Consider the following 23,486-nt stretch of genomic DNA (forward strand, 5'->3'; position numbering starts at 1 on the left):
TTTTGGTAAAAATTCAGTGCAATATTTTTAAGCTTATAATTGTAGAAATATAGATTACAGTTTTTCAGAATTTGTTCCAGCTCTATGCTTGCAAATCTTAGAAAATATGTTGCATGAAGTGATTAGAGGTTTATTCAAGGATGCTTGAAAGGACAGCCTGCTCGGGTAGAAAGAAGAATACTTTGGTATACTTGGCAGGGAAAGAACAAAGATAGCATGGGTGAGTGCAGTGGGGATTTGAGGAAGAATTTGGTTCAGCACTGTTTTATTGCTCTTCTGTTCATTCTTAGTGCTGAGCAAAGGCAAAGTTTCCCTGTGAATATTCAGCCAATGGTCAGTCTGGCTTTAATGAAAATGGAGAACATGTCGAGAAACACCTCATTTACCAAAATGCATATATTTCTGTATTTTTCCAATGACTTGATGCCTGTCACAGGAGAGGCCAGTGCCTTGCAGGAGTGCTTGGATGTAGTGAGAGCAGAGATCTGCCTGCACCCAGCAAAGCTGCGTAGTTCGTACTCCTGCCAGTGCACACAAATGCATATTCTTCCGTGCTTTGTCTTGTCCTCCTTCAGTCTAGGTAAAACTGACATTGTTTCCCCCTCCCTTCTTTAATGTATATATTTTATAGCTAATGAAAAAGCTCAGGAAATATAACTGTCCCTCATATTGATTTTGCTTTTATATAGTGCCTTTTCCCCAAATGGATGCCAGAATGCACTCTTAAAATCAAACTATATAGAACAATAATTTCTACCAGAATGGAAAAACATGGCAGCAGCTTAACAGTGCACTTTAGTGCTAGACAACACTTTAGGAAATGAATGTGGCTTTAAGGAGCAGGAATAATCTCGTGGCCTTGAAGTTATTAGATATGGGTATGGAGCAAGACCCAGCGCAGCCTTTGTCACCCCCGGCTGCCTGCACTGGATGGGGGGGGAAACGCCTTGCCAGCGCCTTGCTCAGACCCTCTGATATTAAAGAACAGGCATACCTTACAGGCTGAAATATTGTTTAAGCTATGAGGGCTCTTAAGACATCAGATTTCAGTTCATGTAACAAATAGCTCAACAGCCTGCAGCCCTTCATACACAGAATTTACTCAAATACATTCCCATTTAGCTGTCTACTGCGTGCCAGTGGGTACCTGCTGCCCCCAGCTCCAGGGCCCCCATCAGACCATCCCAAATTAAGAACTCTTTTGCCTTCAGTAAAACCATGATTTTTGTAGAGCATAAATTAAATTCACTTTATCTTGTTTTCTTTATGCAAAATATCCAATTCCCTTATGCCCTCTCTTAAGCATAAAACAATAGGAGATACAGGATACTCCATGGCTTTCTTTTTGCAGAAAAGGACCTTTGATTAAAAAAACGGTTGAAAATCAGTGTGTTAGAACATTGCTTCATAAGCACAAATGAACATAAATCACCTCTTTCTGCATTGTTGGGGAGTCGCAAACAAGTATCATTACTAATATTGAAATTTACTGCCCCTTTTATTTAGCTTGTTCATTCTTCTAAAAAATGTATGCTTGGGTTAGAACTGGTCAGGAATTTTAAGTGTTGATTATTTCATGTGCTGTTAATGAAACTTTTCATAGAAATGTGCAAGTTTTGAGAAGACCTGTACTTTTTTTTTTTTGGTATAGGTTTCATCTTAGGAAGGGAGGCATTTGGAGGCTCACGCACTTGGGCGTATGGTTTTGACCAAAACACATGTACTGATCAATTGAATGATCAGTCTATCTACCTGTCTAACGCTGTACTAGAATTGCTTTCTTTTTTATAAATAGCAAATATACATTACACCATAGAATGAATGAACGAACTTGCTGTCCATCGCAGTTATTTACACCTGTACAGTAGACGAACACATGGGAGACTGACACTGAAGCCCTTATTCCAAGATGTATTTAATTACTAATAGAAAGTGAAACAGTTCAAATAAGAGATCTAAAGATATTCTCTCCAGCATAATCGATAGCCCAGTTCTGAGGGCACTTATCTGTGACAGAAGAGATTGATCCAGCTCCTGTATCCTAAAACACAACATGTTTCCTGTCGGAAGTGATTAACAAAATATCAGGTTACCTGTTAGCACTCTGGGTTTTTCCCAGTTTTGTCTCAGTGGGAAAGTAAATTTTTAATTGTTTTCAATTATTAAAGCAATCAGACAGAAAAAAACCTTCCTGTGGGGATCAACAGCATTTACTCAACCTGAAGTAGGTTATCTCTGGGAAGTCATATAGTCTATAAACTGTTATGCAGATAATCACAGTGCAGAGTTGGGCTATAGCAGCGGTGAGTCCCTGGTGGAATTCAGAGGCAAAAATCCCACTTAGTGGGTGGATTTGTACGGTGTATTTTTTTGTTACCATCATAATTTTTCTTGCAGCATTTCTGCAGCACTAATTTTAGCAATAATTACATGAAGCACTGGTAGCAGCGGTAGCCAAAATGGTGTTTCCTGCGCTTATGTACACGTGTGGCCATCTGCGCTACCTTTTACAGGATTGCAATGTTTTAGTTTTATGTTCACTTTAGCTGCATTGAAAGCAACATAAGTATTAATATATGTTAAGGTTGTCAAAGGCATACCTTATCCCCGTGTGCTGACCAGATGCAAGGTTTTAAATCTGAGAACCTCACCAAAGGGTCTTTCAGAAAGCCTGTGCTCCACTACCAGGGAAGGATTTCTCAGTAAACCTGATTAAAAGAAGCCAGAATAAAGTTGTCTGCTTCAAGGGTCTTTAAAAAAATAAAATCCCATACCATCACAAAAAAAAGACTTTGGAAAACAGCTTGTTTTCCAGCTGATGACTGTATATACAAGTACTATTTAGTGTCTCTGTCACCAACCTTTCTGAGTGGTAAAAAGCTCCTTCCAGCACAGGTTTTTGACCTTGTGAGTGCTTCTGTGCGAGGGTCCGTGGGAGCTGCGCGGGGGTGACCAGGCATGGCTCGCCAGATCCCCTTGCATCCTGCCGGCACTTAATGAGGATGCTTGGTATTCTCGGGAGGCAATTTGCAAGCTCAGATCTAAGACAGAAGATGAAGTTGTTTTGAAACAGCAGATGAATAATATTGTCAGGAGTGTATTAATGAGAGAAAGTGTCTACACACCCATGCAAGGAGTGTAGGTAATAGCAAACAGAACAAGAAATGTTAGCGGATAACAGACATTATGAAGCAGCAGGAATAACTGTGGGTGATCTTCATGACTAAAATATCAGTTATTGGGAAAAACTGAAAAAGGAAGAAGTGAAGGAATGGGGGTGGGTAGTAGATTTATGATTTATGTCAAAGCTATTTGTATTGCAAGGCAGCGATCATGTCAAGAGGAGAAAATAGTTGTAAAATTCCTCTGGGACATGTATAGCTTGTGCTGGGATCATAGTCTGCAACTCAAATCCAGCTATCCTGAAGTCCATCAGTATCTTTAAGCCTAATACCCTCACACAAACACACGCTAGGGACAGGGATTAAGTCAAACTTCAGCCCTCCACATCCGAGCCCGTGTGCTTCCACACGGCCGTAGTCTTCGCTTGTGATATCTTAAGGAAATATCAAACCTTCTCCCCTGTGAGGTGTGTTGCAGTGGGCAGGATTGTACTGGTGCTGTGCTGGGAGGCACAAGCGAGTCCTACCTGCCACTGTTTCAGCAGATGCTGACCCGCCAGGCAGGGCAGGTCGTGCCCCTGCACAGGTATCCCCATGCAGGGGCTGGAGAATGAACAAAATGCATCTTTGCTCCAGACTAGGAATGCTACAAGCTACTCCAGCTTTCCCAGTGTAACTGTTCACAGTGGTTTATTAGGGATTTCCTTTACAGGATCAATTAGACTGAAAATTATTTGCAACTGAAGGATTCCTATTTTCAGCAATTATGAGTGAGACTTTTAAAGGATGTTATAGCAGAAAAGAACGCCAAATGCTTCAGGAATGTCATGCGGTGTGGGTGGCTGAGTCCCACTGGCACTTAGAAGACTTTCTGTTGGAGTAAAAAGCAACTTCTGGGGTGGTTATGGGCTAGCTAAGGAAGAAGGATAGCTTTCTTTTATCTTTATTTTTATTCTGCTTTATACACCTTCAGAAAATGAAACGTCCACATATTTTAGCACTTGAAGAATGAGTTGCAGGTACATTGGGGTAGGAAATAGCCTCCTCTTCATTTTCCTTGTCTTTCTTGCAAAAGAGAAACAAAGAATTAATTAGATTTCACCCTGTTTATGTCTTTCTTGCTAGCTCTAATCTTAACATCTAATAAAAGAACAGAGCAAATGGCTCTGTGACTTTTTATATTTTTTTCTCTAGCCCATTAAGAAAAGAACAGAGCTGATGATAAGGTAGCCTGAGTGAATCAAAGTATCTATGCTGTGTTATTGAGGGAGGCTGAGTCACAGTCAACTAATTTTATAGCATACCCATAGTTGATTATAAAGCAAATAATTGGAGGGAAAAAAGCAAATAATTGGAGGAAAGGGACAAAGAAGACTATTAAAAATAATCTCTGAAAGATGTTTGCAAATCTGCCTGTTCTGGTAGCCAGACCAGATCAACAAATAACGTATCTGACTAATGCAGTGAGGTCTAATAATGTTAATTCTAAAGAAATTTTAAATTATTAAGTTATGAATAACAAAACATTAGCTTAGCTATTAAATAAACTAGTGACTGAGTTTTATCTCCCTTTGCGCTTCATATAGGTCTGTAGAAAATCAATGAGAGAAAATTCCATGAAAAGTTTGCATGACTGTCAAACATCAGCAAAATATAGTTTTAAACCGAGGTGAGAAGCAAGCAGGAGCTGACATAATACAGGCTCCTTTCTGTAAAGCAATGGTCTAGTTTAGATCCCAAGTCATTCTCCACATTAAACTCATTATAGAGCTATTAATTCAGGAACTTCCAAGAACCCTCTCATCTCAGTGTCATCTTCTAGATTTTTTCCACAGACTTTTGCCTTCTGAGAGAGCGTGAACACAAGTTAAATGCAACTTGATCAGCCATTTAAAAAATGAAGAGAAAGTAGGACTGCAAGTCCAGGATGGGAAATGTTATGCCTTTTCTTATTAGCATAAGGAGGAGGAAAATTTGGGGTATCCACCGGTTCATGGAAAGTGCAAGAGCTACTGAGCTGATGAGGCATTAGCAAGATACTGCATGAGGGACTATTTGCTGAAACTGTCAACACACAAAGCTGTCAAGGGACAGTTGAGTTGTAAAATACTCCGGCTACCACGGGAGATGCATTACACTATTGTGGTATGCAGATAAATTGCTATCCAGCTCGTGCAAGCTGCTTTGTGAACAAAATAGGGGAATAAGATAAACTTGCTCTCAGTCGATGAATTAATATAAAAGCAGCAAAAGGAGCAGAGCAGACTACTACAATCCCTCAACTATATTAGGCAATCAATTTTTTTCCTTTCAATATGTAGAATATTCCCTTGCGGCTCCCTGTGGATGCCATGCAGTGTGAACACAGCAATCAAAGTAATAGACGTCAGAATAATCAAAATAATATGTGTCAGAAAGAAGCAAATGAGTACATACATTCATTAAGTAAATCTCCTAAGAGCTTAACACACAAAACTCTTTCCAGAAAAGCTGTACAAACAATTGCATGCACTAACACATGGTTTTACTGGTGTTTCAAAGTCGGATGAAAAATATTCTTCAACCTAATCCACTTTTTTCAGATTTCACCATAAATAATCTCTACGTAAGGCAAAACACATAGTGTAGCTGCCACAGTGAAATTAATAAAGGTTATAACTGAAGGTAAAATACACCACTTCGAAGAAAACTTAAAAATCATTAAAGCAGCAATGTATGCTGCCCACCAAGCGTTAAAGACAATATCCATTTTTGTAGTGGATTAGGCATCGGCTATGTCCAACACTAAACCTCCACCTGTTAAATGACAAGACAGACGCTTTATCCAGAAAGAAAGTAGCCCAAAACTCAGAACAAACCAATGGATATCCACAGAAACAAACTGGTAGACAGAATCAGACAGATCAGTAATCTGGCTGCCTTGAGAACATTTCCCAGCAAACTGTTCGAAGTGATACAGCACAAACCCAGTTAAAAATAAACAAAATGGTACTTCTCACAATATCCTCAGCCTTTTGAAGCAGCAAGCCTAGGTCACAAAAAAATTGGAGGAAATGTATTGGAATGAAAGAGCCATTTCCAAAGCCAGAAATGTTTTATTAGGCTACAGAAGCGGTCTAGGAAGAAGTAGGAAAGAAAAGAAAAGAAATTCTGTCTCTAATGAAGTTAGTGCAGGAATGACTTTTCCGTCTTTTCCTCAACTATATTTGTATGATAATGTAGATGTAGCATTTTGGAAGTAAATGGATCCTTTCCTGATTAAAATCAAAGGGGATTTGGGGAAAATTTCAGTATTGGTCATCTAAAATATGTTAAGTAGTCTAAAACCCACCAACAATACTTTGTGTCCCCTTGAGCCTGTGTGTGTAGCCATTTCACTTCAGAGTTTGCAAGGAAGTTGGAGAAAGGTTTAGCATTTTTATTACACTCCTATTTGCTATATTAGCTTTCAGTTATGAGTTGTGCTGCAGTTAACGGGGCTGAGTTGTGACTCATGAGGCCTCAGTACAGATCTCAGCTCCACCAAAGGATTTTCTTCATGACCTTGAGCCACTTCACGTCTCTATCCCATCTGTAAAACAGAATGATGATGCTTCCTCTCCACAGCAATTTGTCTTGTCAATTTAGGAACAAACACTGATTTGTCTTGACTACTTGCAGCTCCTATCGATTGCAAAGGAAGTTAGATGTATACAATACTTCTTCAGATTTGGCATTTGGAGACAAAATAACTTTGAAGAACTAGACCATTAAAGCAAACATTTTGGCCATGAGTGTCCTATACTGTTACGAACAGTGTCTAATAAAATGATCGCCAATTTTAGTACAGCATAGAGTAGTAAATAGCTTTTAAGGAGTTTAAACAGCATGCATATTTGGCAGGTCAATGGGAAACAGGCAAATCCTTGAGAGATGCAGTAGAAAGGCAGCGCTCTCACACCAAACATATTTTGTAACCCTGTATAACTTTGAAAACAACTATTAATTTTCATCAGAAGATTGGAAGGCAAATACGTGAGCTAAAAATTATTTCCTACCAAATTTCAGTGTCTTAAAATCCAGTAGTGACATACTGATGCTGCTTAGGAGAGTCACAAACACATTCATTATAAGGTGAAAGAGGTTCCCTCACCCCCAGACTGTAACAGCTGCCTGATTTTGCCTTCCTTATGAAAGAATTATTCCTGCAGTAAGGATAACTCTGTTGTCTTTCAGATAGAAAGGAGAGGAATGAAAAAGTTATCAGCAAACAGAAATCATTGTACAACCCCGGCTGCTAGCTTTGCTTTGACGCCACATAATCAGATAAGATCAAATTTCACTCTTAGATCAAACAATACAAACTGGATTAATTCCAGACAATGAGGCCAATGGTGTTACTTGATGTTGACAAAAACTTAAATAAGAGGGAAATAAAATATTAACGTGTAAACACCTTTTGATAATTAAAAATAATATCGGGAGAGAAACATGCTGTAAAGGTTGTTCCTCTCCCTTTGAGAGTCGTTACTGCTTATTTGCTACAGCCAGTGAGTAGGAAAGCATTTAGCAGGGTATTTTTTGTTGGCACAGTGCTATAAATGTCTGTTGTGCTTTCCACAGAGCGAAGACACGGAGCCAGAATAATCCCAGTGTAATTTCTAAAGTCACAGGAATGTCCCTGACCAACCCACTCATGGCCTGAGAGCTTGATCCCTGCAAGCTGTTTCCAGGCCAGATACCCTGGGGCTTCCCTGGGGGTGTTTGCACCCCTCTTGTGCTTGGGGACCCAGGGGGTGGCAGGACCCCTGGAGCTCCAGGGGGTTGCTGGGGACCTGGGTGGCACATTTGAGGTCTCACCAAGGGACGGGAGGGTTTGTCATCTACAGTAGGTACATGAAACCAGTGGGAAAGCTCCTGAACAGTTTGAATTATTCCTTTTGAAATACTCATGGGAAAATGTTTTCTCAGCTCCAGTAGATTTTTGCTTAAAGCATGGAAAGTCCATGGCACTCAGATTTTACAGCAGACACTCACAAGTGAGATCATGGGTTACTTGTGGGTAGTACACAAAGCAGATTACATACTCTGATTTTCACTTCATTCTTCTAGTGAAAGCAAGACCAGGGTTTATAAAATTGCAAGACATACTGAATAATTTTTGCCATGCTAGACTATTCTCATTTACTTTCTTAAATCAAATTAGACCATTTGAATTGTTTGAGAATGCACCGTCTTTTCCCGCTGGCTGTAGGCACCTAGACTTCCCCTGACACCATCCTCTCTCTCCTCTTTCTTCACCTCAGGATATGCTCAATTTTTTTCTTACGTGTTTCAGAGTTGAGGAAAATCCACAGGTGTGAGCTTGCAAACAATTAATTGTATCTGATTTTACTATATATGTAAGACCTTGCACTGAAGCTCCAGTGGATTCCGTGGGCTTCAAGGAACACCTTTTCAGGAAGCTCATATCCAAATTAAAAACTTTTTCAATTGTACGTTATGAAAAGGCTCCAGAGGGGACAGGAAGCAATTCCATCTCAATGGTGATGTTACAAGCAACTATCTATTTTAAGATAAATACCTTTGTCTAAAATACCTCTATAAAAAAATCTATTGTCTTTTTCTTTTGATTGACTTATTTACAGAATTTCATCTGAGAATAGTCTGACAAGCTCTGTGCTGTGTCAGCCCTCCCACATCTATGATTCACTGAGTTGCTTTTGTCCCTGACGCTTTACTTAATCTTCTACCAGAGAGCAGCTACAGATGTTATTGGTAACATTTCATGTTTGTCAGTCACAGGAAATGATGTAAAAATCCCAAATAATGAGAATATTCTCCATCACTGGGAGCTTCGTTCCCTAAAATAATGCTGCAGAAGATGATAAAGTTCTTTCTTGGTCTTTAAAGGACTTTTTCATCTTCTCTTTCTTAATGAGACATCTGCAAAAAGCTGTTTGGTCAGACGTTCCTTATTCACAGTTAAATTCTTATGGGATTAGTGGGTTTGTTATACTCGGATTAAAAAAAGTAAACAGCATATGGCTCTGTTAATATCCTTATAATGTCACAACACAATCTGTCAAGATGTAAACTATTTTGAGCAGTTTCATTTACTTGAAGTTCACACTATAAAAAAAAAGAACGAACGAGTCTTATGAATCCTTCTGCATCACCTAAGAGACAGAAAGCTATTTCTTAATTCTTGTTTTGTGTTCCCAGTTTAATAAGTATGTCTATACATATTACCTTCAGTAACAAAAATACAGTGGAAAATACAGTTACTTAGTTACTAGGAGTTAAAAGGTCATTTCCCCTTGATGAAATGCTTGTTCTATCAGGTAAGTAGCTGCTACACTCCATAAAACTGGCAACCCTTCAAAAGGTTTCAGAAATTAAAGGCGTTGTTTGAAGATAAAGGCGATAAGGTCATTTGCCTTGTGTTCAGTCCTGCAAACCTTTCTGGGTGACCCTTTGATATTGAAATGAAGAGTGCTTTAAATTGTTTTATCTTCATAGAGCTAATGAGTGCTGGCTGACAATCACTTTTAAGACTAGTTGAAACTCTACCGGAATTAAATCTTGTAAAATATTGCAACGCATTTCCATTAAGGGGGGTGTATGTGTGTGTGTGCCTCCACAGAGTTTGCCAGAGCCGTATCCATAAACACCCGCAGCACTATGTTCTGGTCCTACAGCTTTACTCAGTTTTTTTTTATTAACTCTGCTTTTACTAGTTGAGTAATATCTAATGTGATTTTCAATGTATTCCTGAAGTAGATTAATAAAGCTGTATAAACAAGTTACATACATAAAATCTATGTCCTCTTCGAACTCTACGCTAGAGTGAAACAAGCCTTTCATTTAATGTGTACAGTAGTAGAAAAATTACTCATGAACTTTTTATTGCCAGAGACTGTATAGCTGTGTATTATTATATGTGTAATTAACTAATCTATAATGTTGCTCTGATATATAGTGTATATACTTCCTTCCTTAGAGGAATAGATTCTTATTTTAAAGCTTTTTCTTCTTTTATGGTTCACTTCATATATTCCATTTATGGGAAAATGTTATGAAAATTCTTTAAATCACTTGATTTTTTTTCTAGTAGTAAGTAAGAATCTTCATAGGTTTGTAATTTCTTTATTTACAAAAAAAAAGGAAAAAAAAGGAAAGTGAAAGTTTTCTAATGGACAATAAACGTTGTGTGCTGTAAGCATGCTTGATTATCACTGTGACCTTCTTCATTACCTTAGAAGTTGTTTATTTTAACCTTACTTCCATTCTATTTTGGAGACTCTTTCTAATAATAGCCCTCTATCACTCTAACCCACATTCAAAAGTAAATGTAAACAAGATCATCATAAAATACACATGACCTCTATCCCCCAAATGACTATCAAATAATTTAAAAGTACAAAATCCTTACCTAATGGAGCTGACTCAGTGCTAATGGCCAACAAGGGAATCCAACAGAGGTAGGCAACAAGTTGGAGATGCTGATGGAAAGGAAAGGGCTGCTGCATGTTGTCCGGGATAGGTTTTATCCATGCATCTGCAGTTGCTTAGAAGTTAACTTTTGAAGTACTAAACTTTGCAGGAAAAGCCATCAGCCTGCCTGCCTGTTTCAATTTTTTTTTTCTTTCTTTCGTTCTTTTCAATCCACTCTCTTGGAGCAGGCTTAATGTGTCATTAATCCCAGAATTTCCAAGAGGGAAGCCCTCCAGCTATACACAAACCACACTCACCCCCCCCCACACAAACAGCTCAGCGGCCAGCATGTGTCCCTGCAGCTGCTCTGGCTGCAGCTGCTGGGATTTACACACCCGGTAACACACCCGCGCACACACGGAGGGTGAGAACACCATGTACCGTTGGTGTCGGTGGTAGGAGGTGATCCTGGAGAAATCAGGGCTGTAAACCAAACATGCCTGCTCGTGAGGATTTTAAAGCAAACACTGACTTCAGGTTATTGCCGTCATATCTGACACTGTATTCATATGAGAGGGGTTTAAAAAAATGGTAAAATATAAGCTTGCAAATAGCTTGTTTTTTGCTTTAGATTGCTGGAGGTTACATTTATGCAAAGCTATTACAGAGGTGGTCTGTGCAGTGCAAACAGAAATCCTGAAGGTTTGTGTCTTGGGTCGATGTATCATTGTTTGGTATTTTAGAGAATAGTCCTTTGCTGCTGAAATAAAGTGCGGCAGCATTTGCTCTGCCAACCCGTCCTGAAAAGCGAGATGTACGTTTCAGAAGGTCGGCTCACTGGAAAGAATAATAACAGAAACAGAAAACAGAAGAAAATGGCAGTGAAAGAATTCAATCACTCATGTTGCTCAATTACATTTTTCTAAAGTTTTGCCTCATTGGGAAGTGCCCTGTTGCTACCGCATGGGTCTTTTGTGCTACCTCTAGTCGATGTGAGCAATGTTTATTGCTTGACAATGCATATTGCCAGCTTAATGCGCAATATGAAGAATGTGCTATTAAATCGCATGCTATACTGATATTGATGGCATTTTATTTAGAAAATATTGTATCCCCACCCGCTGTTCAGTGTCTTCCATACCTAACACTTCCTTTCTTTGACTTGTCAAGTCTGATTATTGTGTGCCTGCTTGTTTAAGTGAGGATATTGTGAATTATCTGGTAACAGAGTAATATACAAGTCTGTAAACATTCCAGGCAAATCACTGTGAGGAGTACTTCATCTAAAAGCATCAACAAAGCCATTAAAAATATTTTGCAGTACAGCCAAGGAGTTTCAAATGTTGTTCATTTGGCTTAACTACATCCCTTGAGGAGTTTTACCACTGGATTCCTTGAAGGAAATATAAGTTATTTAAGAAGAAACTTCTGAAACTTTTTTCTTAATTTTGATTTTGGATTTCGATGTTGCAAAACCACTGCTTTTAACAGTCCCATTGTATTGGCTGTGTCATGGGCCTGATTTGTAGCCCTTTGGGAGTCTTTGTGAGTCTTTCTGTTGATTTTACTGATGTTTAGATTTCTTCAAGGTCATTAAGACTCCAATCCAAGAGATCCCCATCCCTTTCTTGAATACCAATGTATGACAAAATTCCAGTTTATTTTAAACAGGACACAATTTCTGCCTTTACATGGCTTTCTCAGTTAATGCTTGAATGTATTTGTGGCAGTTTCTACACACTGATGGGGGCCCAATCTTCTTTCACTCTAAGTTTTGGCCTAAAAAGCATAGCTCTAATGTTTAACTTTTAACATGAAAAAAACCTGAAATCTGTTGTGGATTGAGATTTATCCTTGCCAAAATATTGGCAACCAAAAACAATTTGCAAAAAAGCAAGAGAGCTTTCCACAAACAATCCAACCTTTGTTGGTCTTTTGGATACAGAAAGCAGAAGTAATCAGGCAAAAAGTGTAAGTGGAAGGTATTCATGACCTCCTAGAACAGGACAAAAAGGACTGTTTTGTAGACTTGCTTATCCTCTTACCTGTTGTCTCTCTAAGCAGGTTTTAATCAAGGGGAGCCTTTGAAGGTGATTACTCCTGGTAAAGATGAAAGGAAGATTCCCATTGTCTCAGCCAAGTTTCTCTGGGTTGCATATGGCTCCCTTCAATTCGGGAGGACAACCAGCTCCAGGTCAGGCAATGAGGTACAAATATTCCCCATTTCCCATTCTCCCAGACCAAGACAAGACCTTACAGAAGTCAGAAAAATAGCGAACAACACTTTCTCCCTCCCCCCAAACATTAATCTAAAAAATCATGGGAAATTAAACCCATGGAGAACCTGCATAAAAATATTGCAAAATACTCTCACAGTCTCCACACCATTAACCTCAGTAAGAGGAGAAACTGAAACTCCCCAGCAAGTTTTTGTTGTCAAGTGGGGTAGTGAAGACTTGAAATGATTAGCTTCACTGTCTGTACAAAAAGACAGCACAACATTGAAAGCCTGACACCAGTCCTTCTTGTATTAAATTAATTTTCAATGGTAGGGGTGGATATGGGGAGTTTAAACAAGCCAAAAGTCACAGCTGGAAGTTGGCAGCAGCATTTCAGACTTGGCCAAAAATTGTTTGATGGATACGCATGTTAGGTATTCAGATCTCTTCGCTTTGCAAGAAAGACAGTGTTTGCCTGAAACATCCCACTCAGCAAGTTGGTGCTGCGATGCTGGGGATGGGCTGGAGGAGCCGTGCTGACTCGGGGTGGAGAGGACTGGGCCACCCACGGGGAGGCAGCAGAGGTAGGAGGAAGGCTGTGGGAAGAGTATTAAGATAACTATTTTTGCTTTTTTCTTCAGATGCAGAACCAAAACTCAGGATGAGACTGAATGATAACATGATGATACAAATGCAAATACCTTGAAGGACTCCAAAGATGTGACTTTTTGACGCTTTGTTCCAAGTATTGAAATGCTCAGACTCCCAAGTCAGTGTAGGAGATTTAAGATTTGCATGCAGAAGTCCTGGGCAATAGTGAAGTTTTGAGGGATGAATCCCATCACTCAAGTACCTTCTGAAGGTCATGTGGAAAGTGGCCATATACCTGGAACCCCAGGAGGGAGAAGAGAGGGTAATACCATGTTCCTCTTCTCAAAAATTGAGTGTAGCTAACACTTTCCTTTTGCACTTGAGCCAGCAGACACTTGCACAGTCCTTTTAAGCACTGACACATTAGAAACTACTCTAAAAATGACAGTCCAGGTTTTTTCCCTTCTGCTTCCTATGAGGAATACCCTCATTATGAGGCTGTCCCCTGGGGTGGCTCTCTAGGCATAGAAAAGATTTGTTATTCACGGGTGACAAAGAGAGCGTGACCCTGCCTGTACACACACTTTCCTACTAGGACAGAGTCCTTCAGAGGGAAAAGATGTCTTCATTAAATAGTATAAATTTTTTTGCAAGTCTGAATTTACACATTTACATGTGCCAAAACCCTCCTCTGTGCATTTCTATTTGCTTGTCTTATCTGATCAAAAATACCTCCCAAGTCCAGTGACCAGGAATAAACTCACTGTGCTCCCAGGGAAATCCCTTCTCTGTTGATATGGGCTAGCTGTGTCCACTGATTCTTGCAATCCTTTCTGCAGCTTCCGAGCAGGTGGCAAGGTTGCCATGATGGATTTTAACTGAGTCCCAGCAGTCTCCAGGAAGCACCCTCCCCAAAAAGATTTTCCTAAAAGGGATAAGAAGGGGTTCAGGCCTGGGATTCTCTCTCTTTGCTGTTGGCTCCTATTTCTTTTAGTCATCTCTGTCCATATATTTTAGAGAAATGCCAAGCACACTTATTATAACCAAGGTGCAGTATTCATGCACCTCCTTAGCCCAAACAACTACTCTTTATCTCACCACTCTTATTTCAAGACTGCACAGGTGAGTGACATTAAATAGGAAGAACTTAATCTCAATTTATGCCTAGTTTGGGGAAATAGAGAGTGGTCACACAGTGATTAAAGCTTGTGTTTTCCTCTGTTTTGTGTTCTAGTGTATAGAAGACAGCATTTCTAGTTCTTCAGAAAATAATGTGAGAAGTACTACATGTAATCTACAGGATGAAGCTCTTCATTTAAGTGAAGACTAGTTGTGATTTTTAGGGTAATAATTCATTATACAAAAGCATATCCCCTTTTGCACAGCTCTGGGAGTATAGAGAGTGATTTGTACATTCAATCACTTGGTGTGTTTATCTTTCAGCTTCTAATTCCCTTGTAGGAGAACTCTGATGGCTTTCAGTGCATCACTCCTCATTAGCCAGTGGGCCAAACTATGGGAGTTCAAAATCTAAAGCAGAGATAAAGTGAAGAAACCTATTCGTTATCTCCAGGTTTTTTAAGGGTATATAGAGCATGAGCGCTTGGGCTCTGAGACAGCATAAGAGAACCTATGAGAGGAATTAAATCAGTTCCTTGTAACTATGTTGTCCCTTGGCATGGATCAAAGTTGGATGTGATCCCTGACCTGACATGGTGCACCCACAGCTCTGGGTGTGCAGGGGGATGAACCTCTGTTTTGCTCTCTTCACTGTTTTGCCACATGTGTTGCCCTGGGCATCTGAACTTTAGCTGGGCACAGCATGCCCTTATTAAATTTGCAGGGTGCAACATCAGCGCCCTTCTTGGATGGACACCTCTGCAGGGCAGGTGAGCTATACATGAGCCAAGCACCCCGTGAACTCATGTGCGCTAAGGCACGGTCATAACTGAGGTGTGCATTCTTCATATGAATTCCTTACTTTACTGGAAACCACCAAACTATTGCAGAGATGTCAATATAAATCACATCTGCAATTCACCTCTGCTCCAGAGTACCCTAAGACATTTCCAACAGAATGGTTGTCGTTGCTCAGCAGCTCAAAACCAAACCCAACTTTTCTATGTGAAGAGATTGGCAATTAGCAAATACTAATAAAAAGAGGACCCCATGTCCAAACTGTGTATATTGGAACTGGCTGGGGATTTCTCATCAGAATCCATTTTCAGAAAAATACATGATGTCCACAAAATCAGTAGGAAGGAGATAAATTGTTTAGAAATCTTTTTTGTTCTTAGATCATCTCAGCATTTCTTTCATTTTTTTGTGAGCTGCTCTGGTGCCTGAATCGATCATGGTCCCGTCTTCCACAAGGAACTGCTTCAGCTTCTGCGAACATCATTTATTGTGCAACTTAGGTGAAATGGATTACTTGATTAAAAAAAACCCTGCATTTTGATTGTTCTTCTGTAAAATTAATATTAATAAGTATTGCAAAATTAATATTAATAAGTATGGAAGTACCACAATACTCTCACAGAGTGGAAATTCTCAAAACACTTACATTGGTGGATTAGTCCAATAACACAGGATATAGCAGGGAAAAGGAATTGGACTTTTTCTGAAAAATTTCTTTGCCTGTTCTCCCTAAGTCTTGACTTATCATGACTGGATAGTAAAAAGAAAGAGTAAGAAAAATGGCTACTCATAGCCTTGATTATGGACAGATAACACCAATACAAAAATCACAGTTACTCAGAAAAATTGCAGACTGAATTTTCTCATTGAGCAAACTTTCCATTTAGGAAACAGTTTCCTTTGAAATGCCAGCAGAAAAGCATTTCACAGGAGTTTTTCATCAGCATTAGCAGTGGAAAGGCATGAAGTGGAAAGGTGTACCTTGAACCATTTCATTCAGCCTTTTTCTGGAACTTTTCTTTTTGAAGAAATCAAAATCATAAGGGGCAACCAGTGCAGTGCCAATACTCCTCTAGATCTTCCAGCCAGGAGTAATGAGAATCAGAGCAGAACCACCAGGTTTAATAACAAAAGGTGGGAATCTGACTTGGGTTAAAAACAGCATAAACTCAACATTAAAACTGACTATCCATATATCTGTCATCTCTTCTTTCATCCCTCTTTTCCATCTTGGCTGTTACAATTGGACCTTGTAAGTGATTTTATGTAAGCAAATGTGTTCAAAGAAAGTTCGAGTACTGCAAGTGGCCTTGGCAGGGCTCCTCTTGAGCGGACCTGATGGTTGCTTCTACTTCTTCAACACAGATGTTGCCTCTTCAAGGCTTTTAGATTGTTGAATGAGCAAGGGATGCTAGGAGTAAATGAAAAAAAAAACCATCATAACTGTACCAAAAATATGATATAAATGGTATCAAAATGTAAAATATGGCTAACTAGTGGATGAATGAAAATAAGTGGCAGAGAAATGGGAGTATTGCAGCGTAGATCACTCTCCTAATTTGATTCAATTGCCTTTTTACATTCATTCAAGAAAGAAAAATATTGCAAATATTATTTCTTTTAAGAGATGATGGGTTAATCTAAGTATTAATGGGGATATTCATCACTATCAGGTTAACTCTAAAGATTAGCTTTAAGAGACAGGCATCCCAGCAGATTTAAAAAAGACAGATTCCTCCATAGCATGCTCCCCATAGTATATAGTTTTAGGGTCTCTGAGAAATCACCTGGAGAAACCTCACTGCATCACTGTAGAGGAAACCAAGGCATATCAGCCTACTTTGAAATTCCCCCTCTTTTTCCTGCCATCAGTATCATACACATATAGGAAATGAGTTTTAACCATTTTGTTAAACATTTGCAATGGAAAAAATAAGAATTTTATTTCAAGCTCCCAGTAACATATGTTTCACTCTATAACCTTATCACAGAGTATGTTGCTTTGGAAAAGACAGAGATTTATTCTGAAACATTTTTCTTTCATCTCTTTATAGTTCTGTTGATGATTTTAAATGTTTGTGCTATTGGTACTTACATACAGTAAATGATAAATGATATATTACAACAACAACTTCATGAAGCTGAATTGCTTTTTTTAGTGAATTTAGTGAATTTACTGCCTTGAAAGGTAACAGATTGATAGTACTAGTGAATTAAATCCTGTCTTTATCTCCAGAACAAGTATAATATGGACATTGCAAATATTTTCCAGACCTATAAATCAGCCATAGCACCTCAACTATCATCTACAGGGACCTGCTGCTCCCTGCTTTTCTCTTTTGTTTTTTTCCTAAAGCTTCTTCCTCTAGGGATTTTACAGAATACATCAGTTTCAAGAACAAAAGGGCGGTGGTACCTCTCATGAGCTTAGCTTTTCTGTATTAAACAATAATTATCAACTTTTTATATTAGAAAAGGTGTGTGGGGAATATCGTCAGTGGTGCCTTGGAAGGTGGAACAGGAGCTGCTGAAGTACAGGTGATAAACAGCGTACTTCCAGCCATGGATGGGAGGCTCTCCTTTACCTCTCACAGAAACTGTTTTTTCAAAATCTCTGCCTTTTTACTGCTAATATTGTCATAAACCTCTAAGTGGCCACCGGCTTTAGCCCACCTTGAAAATAACTGAAACTAGAGAAATATTGGAAATACAGGGCTGGATTCTCTCAGATATATTTACTCCATTGCTCTCAGTGGAGTTAATCTGATTTATACACATCACCCCACGGGAAAAGCAAGTTTCCAACAGGGCTCAGAAAGACCTCACGGGAGCTAAGGGCCAATTTATAGCCAGCTCAATAATTTATTTTCCACAAGGCTTCCTCTGTTCAGTATTCTCAACTACACATTTTGCAAATTCCGGGTTTTCAGCTTTTCAGATGGGTAAAAATCAATTCATTACTGAATTTTTCTGAAGAAAATTGTGTGGAGGGAAAAGCAGGTGTTAAATAAAAACAGAAGCACTCGAAACACATTATTTCAGCTCTTATAAATAACAGATGTCTCATAAATTCATCTCTTGTGAAGAGATCTCATCTAATTTACCTACCTTTAAAAACCTAGTAATACAAAATTAATAGAACAATATTTATTGTCATAGACCAGTAACATTTTAGAGGGAATGAAGGTTCTAGAATATGTTTTATTTTGTGCAGTTTTTTTTCACTAAGGTAAGCATTCATTCCAAATATCACATAAATTGGAATCATAACTCTACTTTACACACCTGTTTGGCTTTCTGGGCAGTAGATAATGGGCTGCTCTTAAATAATCATGTTGCTGTCTCGTGCTATACATAGACCTCTCAGGCTATTTTTTGAACGCTTCCTTTCTTTTGGCCCAACTTTTCTGTTGTCATCCATTTCAACAAGCATGGACATTTTTATGACCTCATTTTGGATTAGCTGTTCTTAGCCACTTTTTTAAGGGACATTTCACCTTGAGTACAACAGCCCTTGGCTTCTAATATTCATAAAATTCAGATCTTGCCTACGGTCTGTTAGTCCCATTGTTCCCTTCTACAGTTGCTTTCTTTTCCTTTCAGTTTTACTGGCAACATGAGATTTGCTATTAACCACCCAACAATTCCGCAATCACTGCTTCTGAAGGATCATGAAAACAGTACAAATGCAGCAAAGAAAATATTTCATTTTCCAGTCTTATTTTTTATCTTGGCTCAAACTGATGCAATGCAGGTACTTTAAATTAGTAGCCTATCACAGCAAATCTCATACAAGCATTATGGTATCTGTTTATATAAAAGCAAGAAAAGCATTTTTGCTTTATTAGGGACTTTAATCACATTTACCTGTTTGGATTTTAGAGCATCAATGTCACATGATAGGTTTTACACAGCTGACTGCCTATTAATTGAATACTCTAATTCAGCCTCTAATTCTCCCTTTTAATGGTTGAAAGCCCATTAAAGCAGCTATTTCTCTAATAGCTGTGTAGAAAAGGTGATGTTTGTTTTGTTTCATCCTGACTGATTCTTCTCCTCATCCTCCGGCTGAGCAGTCTGATGGGGCTGCCCAGGCCCTTTTGGTTTGAGTTCAGTGCTAGAGCAGCACAAAGCACTTTTTCAGAAGTATGAAAATAAGACAGACTTGCTCTGTGTACATTATCGACAATAAAACACTCCTCTAAATGTTTCCTGTTAGCACATATCATTAGTCTAATGTTATTTATTAGCCTAAAGTAATGGTCTGCAGATCTCTTTTCAGCACTCAAAATTATCAAAATGTGAGCCAAACCCTTTGCCTACCCAGCTGGGCAGACTGAATGAAGCTAAATAAGTTCTCAGAAAATTGCACAGGAGGAAGGAAAGGTTTTTTTTTTTCTCCCAGCCTGCACAGAGTTTTATAAAACTCTGGACCAAGTTGAAGCAGGCTAGGTTGCAGGACACTTTTCAGCTATAAAAAAAGAAGCAGGCATTTGCACCTGGCAAATTTGCTTTCGACTTCCGTGCTGTGAACCTGTAATCACTGCAGGTAATGGCATCTTGCTGAAGAGTTAACTCAATAAGGAGCATTAAGGGACATGGAGCTTATGATTCATTTTGTTACGGCATTTTGTTATACACTTAGTAGAACTGACTAAATATCAATGGCTAAATTATGACTAAATACCACTGGCTAAATTATGAAGGTGGGTGATTTTGTAACTCTGTCTAAATGTACTTTGCTCTTTTGTAGGCTCTCTAATGTATTACAAATTGTCCATTTTTTTAATTATTCTAGAATATGTCAATTTACATCGTTGCTTGGCCTAAAGTCAAATGTAACAAATGCTTTGTTAAATAATTGGTCTAAGACTAGAGAACAAAGTCATGCATCATCAAGTCACAGGTTTTGTTTTGTTTCCAATAAATTGTTTCAGTGCAATTTCTTTTGGTAATAAATCTTAAATCTGTGATATTCAATATCATTACACAACACTGAATTTACTATTTGTGTTTAAATACAGGCTAAATGTCTATATGAAAATCAAGAGCTTACAAAGCCCTTTTACAGCATTTTTGAGTGTCTAATGGACATAAAATATTTAAGACATAAGCCAACTACTGTTCAGCTGAAGAAGAAACTTCTGTTATTCCCTGAGTGCTCATTATCAAGTTTGCTGAACTTTCCTCACAAGCAGCTGGTGCTGAGCAGTGCTCGACAAGATGAACAACAGTCTGGCTTGTCGCATGGCAAATAAGTCTCTCAAGTTCGGAGTGGGTCACAGAACAGAGATTGGTTGTTTCATGGTGCAGGAACCATTGCGTTAGCCGTATTTTCAGCCTTTGGATAAGAAGCACATTACTCTCCCCCGAGTAAGGATCCTGGCCCTAGAGAGCCATGCACTAGGTGCTGGGGATGAACAAATGGGGAATAAGGCACATCAGTGATGCAAAGAAAACTTAACAGCCATTTTGGGAAAGCGAGGTCCATTTTGTAGCATGACTCGATAAATCTAAGAACCTCATTTGTATTATACTACTCCTCTCTAATTTTTTATTTGTTTAAATTGTTTGGAAGGTGAATTGATTAGTAAAGGATTCAGTTTCACAAGCTCACAGAGACATGAGAGTCCAAGTGGTTCAATAAATCAAACAATAAATGGAAATATATTTGGATATGTTGTGGCTTTCTCTAGGTTTTAAAATCTAAGTGAGCAAAAATGGTACCAAAAGAAAGTCCAATTTTGCTTATTTTTTGTTGACATTATTAAGAATTTTCCTGACTCTATAAGATTTTCAGATGAAATATGAAGACCATCTTATCACAAGTTTTTCTGAGACTGTCTTGCCAAAACTGAGTCCAGGTTAAGCTGGAAAAAAACTTGGGATTTTGTCCTAAAATAGCAGTATGGATCCACGTTCTGTTGCCCTAAATCCCACTAACAGTGCTACCAGGATTCGCTAAAGCAGAGATACAACTCCAGAGAAATACGACTGTCAGCTCCACAGATGAGTGTACCGACAGCTTCAAGTCTTTCATGAGATTTGGTATTATTTTGTAAGGTGAAGGCAAGATATACATGGTATCTGATACAGTAGCACAGGATCCAACAGCACATCAAGGGCAGTGAGTAAAAGCACTGGCCGCTCAGAAAGACTTGTCAGGAATTTCTGGAATACCTGCAGTGTTTCAGCAATGCTTATAAATTGCAAATGTCATTTTGTGATAGACTGCAAATAATTAAAAATGGCTAAATATACTGCGTGTAAATGGGCTTGTTGAAAACTTTGATCATACACAGAAAGGGATTCTTTTAAAATCCTACTGTTAACAGTAGGTAAAAAGTTAATGAGAAACATGTAAATAATTAATTCTTCCTCTAGAGCCAGCAAAGATTTGTTATTGCTGCTAATGGACTCACAATATAAGTTGTATTGTCTTTTCTGAAGTAAGCACTAAATTACTTGATCTCCATACAAAAGGAAATAATTTATTGCACCAAGAACTTTATTAATGTTTGTATTCCCAATAAGAAAATATTTTCCTGGGTTAACTAAAGCAACTTGCCTTGGTGATATACACAGGATGGCAGAGCTAAATTGGCACTTCAAAATAAACAGCACACTTCAAATCAAAAAAACTGTTGAAGGAAAATAGGCAAAAAAAAGTCTGGCACTTGGTATTTGCAAGAAAGCAATTACAAAGCACACAGAACTATTTAAGATGATTCAATTGTAATACTGCATTAAAACATGTCTCCTTCCTGCACGTGATGTTCTTTGAAGCAGTATCATCAGGAGAAGCAATACCCTTCCTTTACTTACACATATAGAGTATGCAGAGCCATCACAGCTTGAAAGTAATTCAGGTCAAAAATACTTACAGGATCCCAGGTGTTCAGACGCGATCATTTTACAACTGAACTGAAAATGCACTCTCCCTACATTATTTGATAAATATTTTGGCAATATTACAATAATCTCGTTTGACATTATGGTATTAAGTAATGTGATTGCTCTCAGCTGTCCTATTGAAAATAATTCCTACATGGTTCTGCTGAACTTATAAATTGCATGCAAGCTTGCTGGGTACATTGTCTGCATAGTATTAAATACTGTGCTGAGGCAGATACATCTCAGGCACAATAGAGATACCTAGGCATAAGCCAGTGGATAGCTTGGGGGCAGGCAACAGGTTTAAAAAAACACGTCAAAAATTGTCTTCCAAGTTCTTTCTGTATAAGATAGACAATCAGCTCCTGGTATGGCTTCATTCATGTGTGACAGACACCGATAATATTTAATCATAATAAATGCACAGGATCTACTGTTGCTTCTGCTACTGATGGAGAAAATGCACCTTAGCCATCTGATGCTATTAATTTTCATTTATATGTAAATTTAAGTGAATAAATATATTAGAAGGAAGGATATTTTTTTTCTGAGAGGGAAAGTAGGTTTCTAAGGCTAGGGTTTTACCACCATTCAGCTGTAAAAATATACGTTAATATTAAACTATCTAATCTAATAACCACCCAGAAAAAAACTCCTTAAATATCCCCAGTGAGTCTTTTCAGCTGTGGTTGCATTGATCTTTATGGGAGAAAGCCTTGGCAAGGCGCCCAGCAGGGATGCTGCAATCGTACCTATGCCCATACTGGTATAGGAGCTGGCCTAAGCTTGTACCTATCCTCAGCCTTGCATTAACGACTATCGCCCTGGTCTCCACGTATCCCGTAACAAAATGGCCAGGTTCTTCATCCAGCCTCACAATCCCCACCCAACAGCGTTTCATTGCATGTGGCACTGTCCTGCCTCCAGGAAAATCTTTGCAGCTCAGGTGGCAGATTGCATCTCCTCTGGACATTTCTTCCCGAAAGGGAAAACATTTTAAATTTCAGTAGCACCTAGCAGGAACACAAGGAGGTTTAATGACTTCATCCTTTTTTTCTTTTACCCCGTGGGGGCCTGAAATAGCTAGAGGCATGAAGAGATCTTATAACTTTGTAAAAACTCAAAGGGCTGATGAAGTGGGGCGGGGGGGGGGGTCTTGCATAGCTCCAGCAATTCTTCCTCTGCAGAAGGAGGAAATCTCACTGTCTTTCATGTGAGGGCTGTTCCTCATCTTAAGGGACAATAACAGATTGTCTCCCCACATTAATGGAGGCATGTTTTAGCCTTGTTTCTGACTCCTGTGAAAGCTATTCTCTACTGATCCAAT

The 23,486-nt window shown here is 38.8% G+C and overlaps 1 protein-coding gene and 1 long non-coding RNA gene across 2 annotated transcripts in view; one reads left to right on the forward strand and one right to left on the reverse strand.

Annotated features, from left to right (window-relative positions):
• LOC148052391 (von Willebrand factor D and EGF domain-containing protein-like) overlaps positions 1–10,633 on the reverse strand; it is a 188,148-nt gene extending 177,515 nt beyond the window's left edge. Inside the window, exon 1 of the mRNA XM_087731996.1 lies at positions 10,537–10,633. Coding sequence (XP_087588122.1) covers positions 10,537–10,633 — 97 coding nt within the window. The remainder of the gene's footprint in view (positions 1–10,536) is intronic.
• A 1,977-nt stretch (positions 10,634–12,610) lies between these two features.
• Positions 12,611–14,689, forward strand: LOC148052393 (uncharacterized). Its single transcript, XR_015698801.1, has 3 exons — positions 12,611–12,745; positions 13,399–13,670; positions 14,583–14,689. It is a non-coding gene; the product is annotated as an uncharacterized LOC148052393 (long non-coding RNA).
• Positions 14,690–23,486: the final 8,797 nt, after the last annotated feature.

The sequence above is a fragment of the Nipponia nippon genome, unplaced genomic scaffold (genome assembly GCF_047370975.1).
Source record: "Nipponia nippon isolate SJK-2023a ecotype South Korea unplaced genomic scaffold, ASM4737097v1 scaffold_5, whole genome shotgun sequence".
NCBI classification, from domain to species: domain Eukaryota; kingdom Metazoa; phylum Chordata; class Aves; order Pelecaniformes; family Threskiornithidae; genus Nipponia; species Nipponia nippon.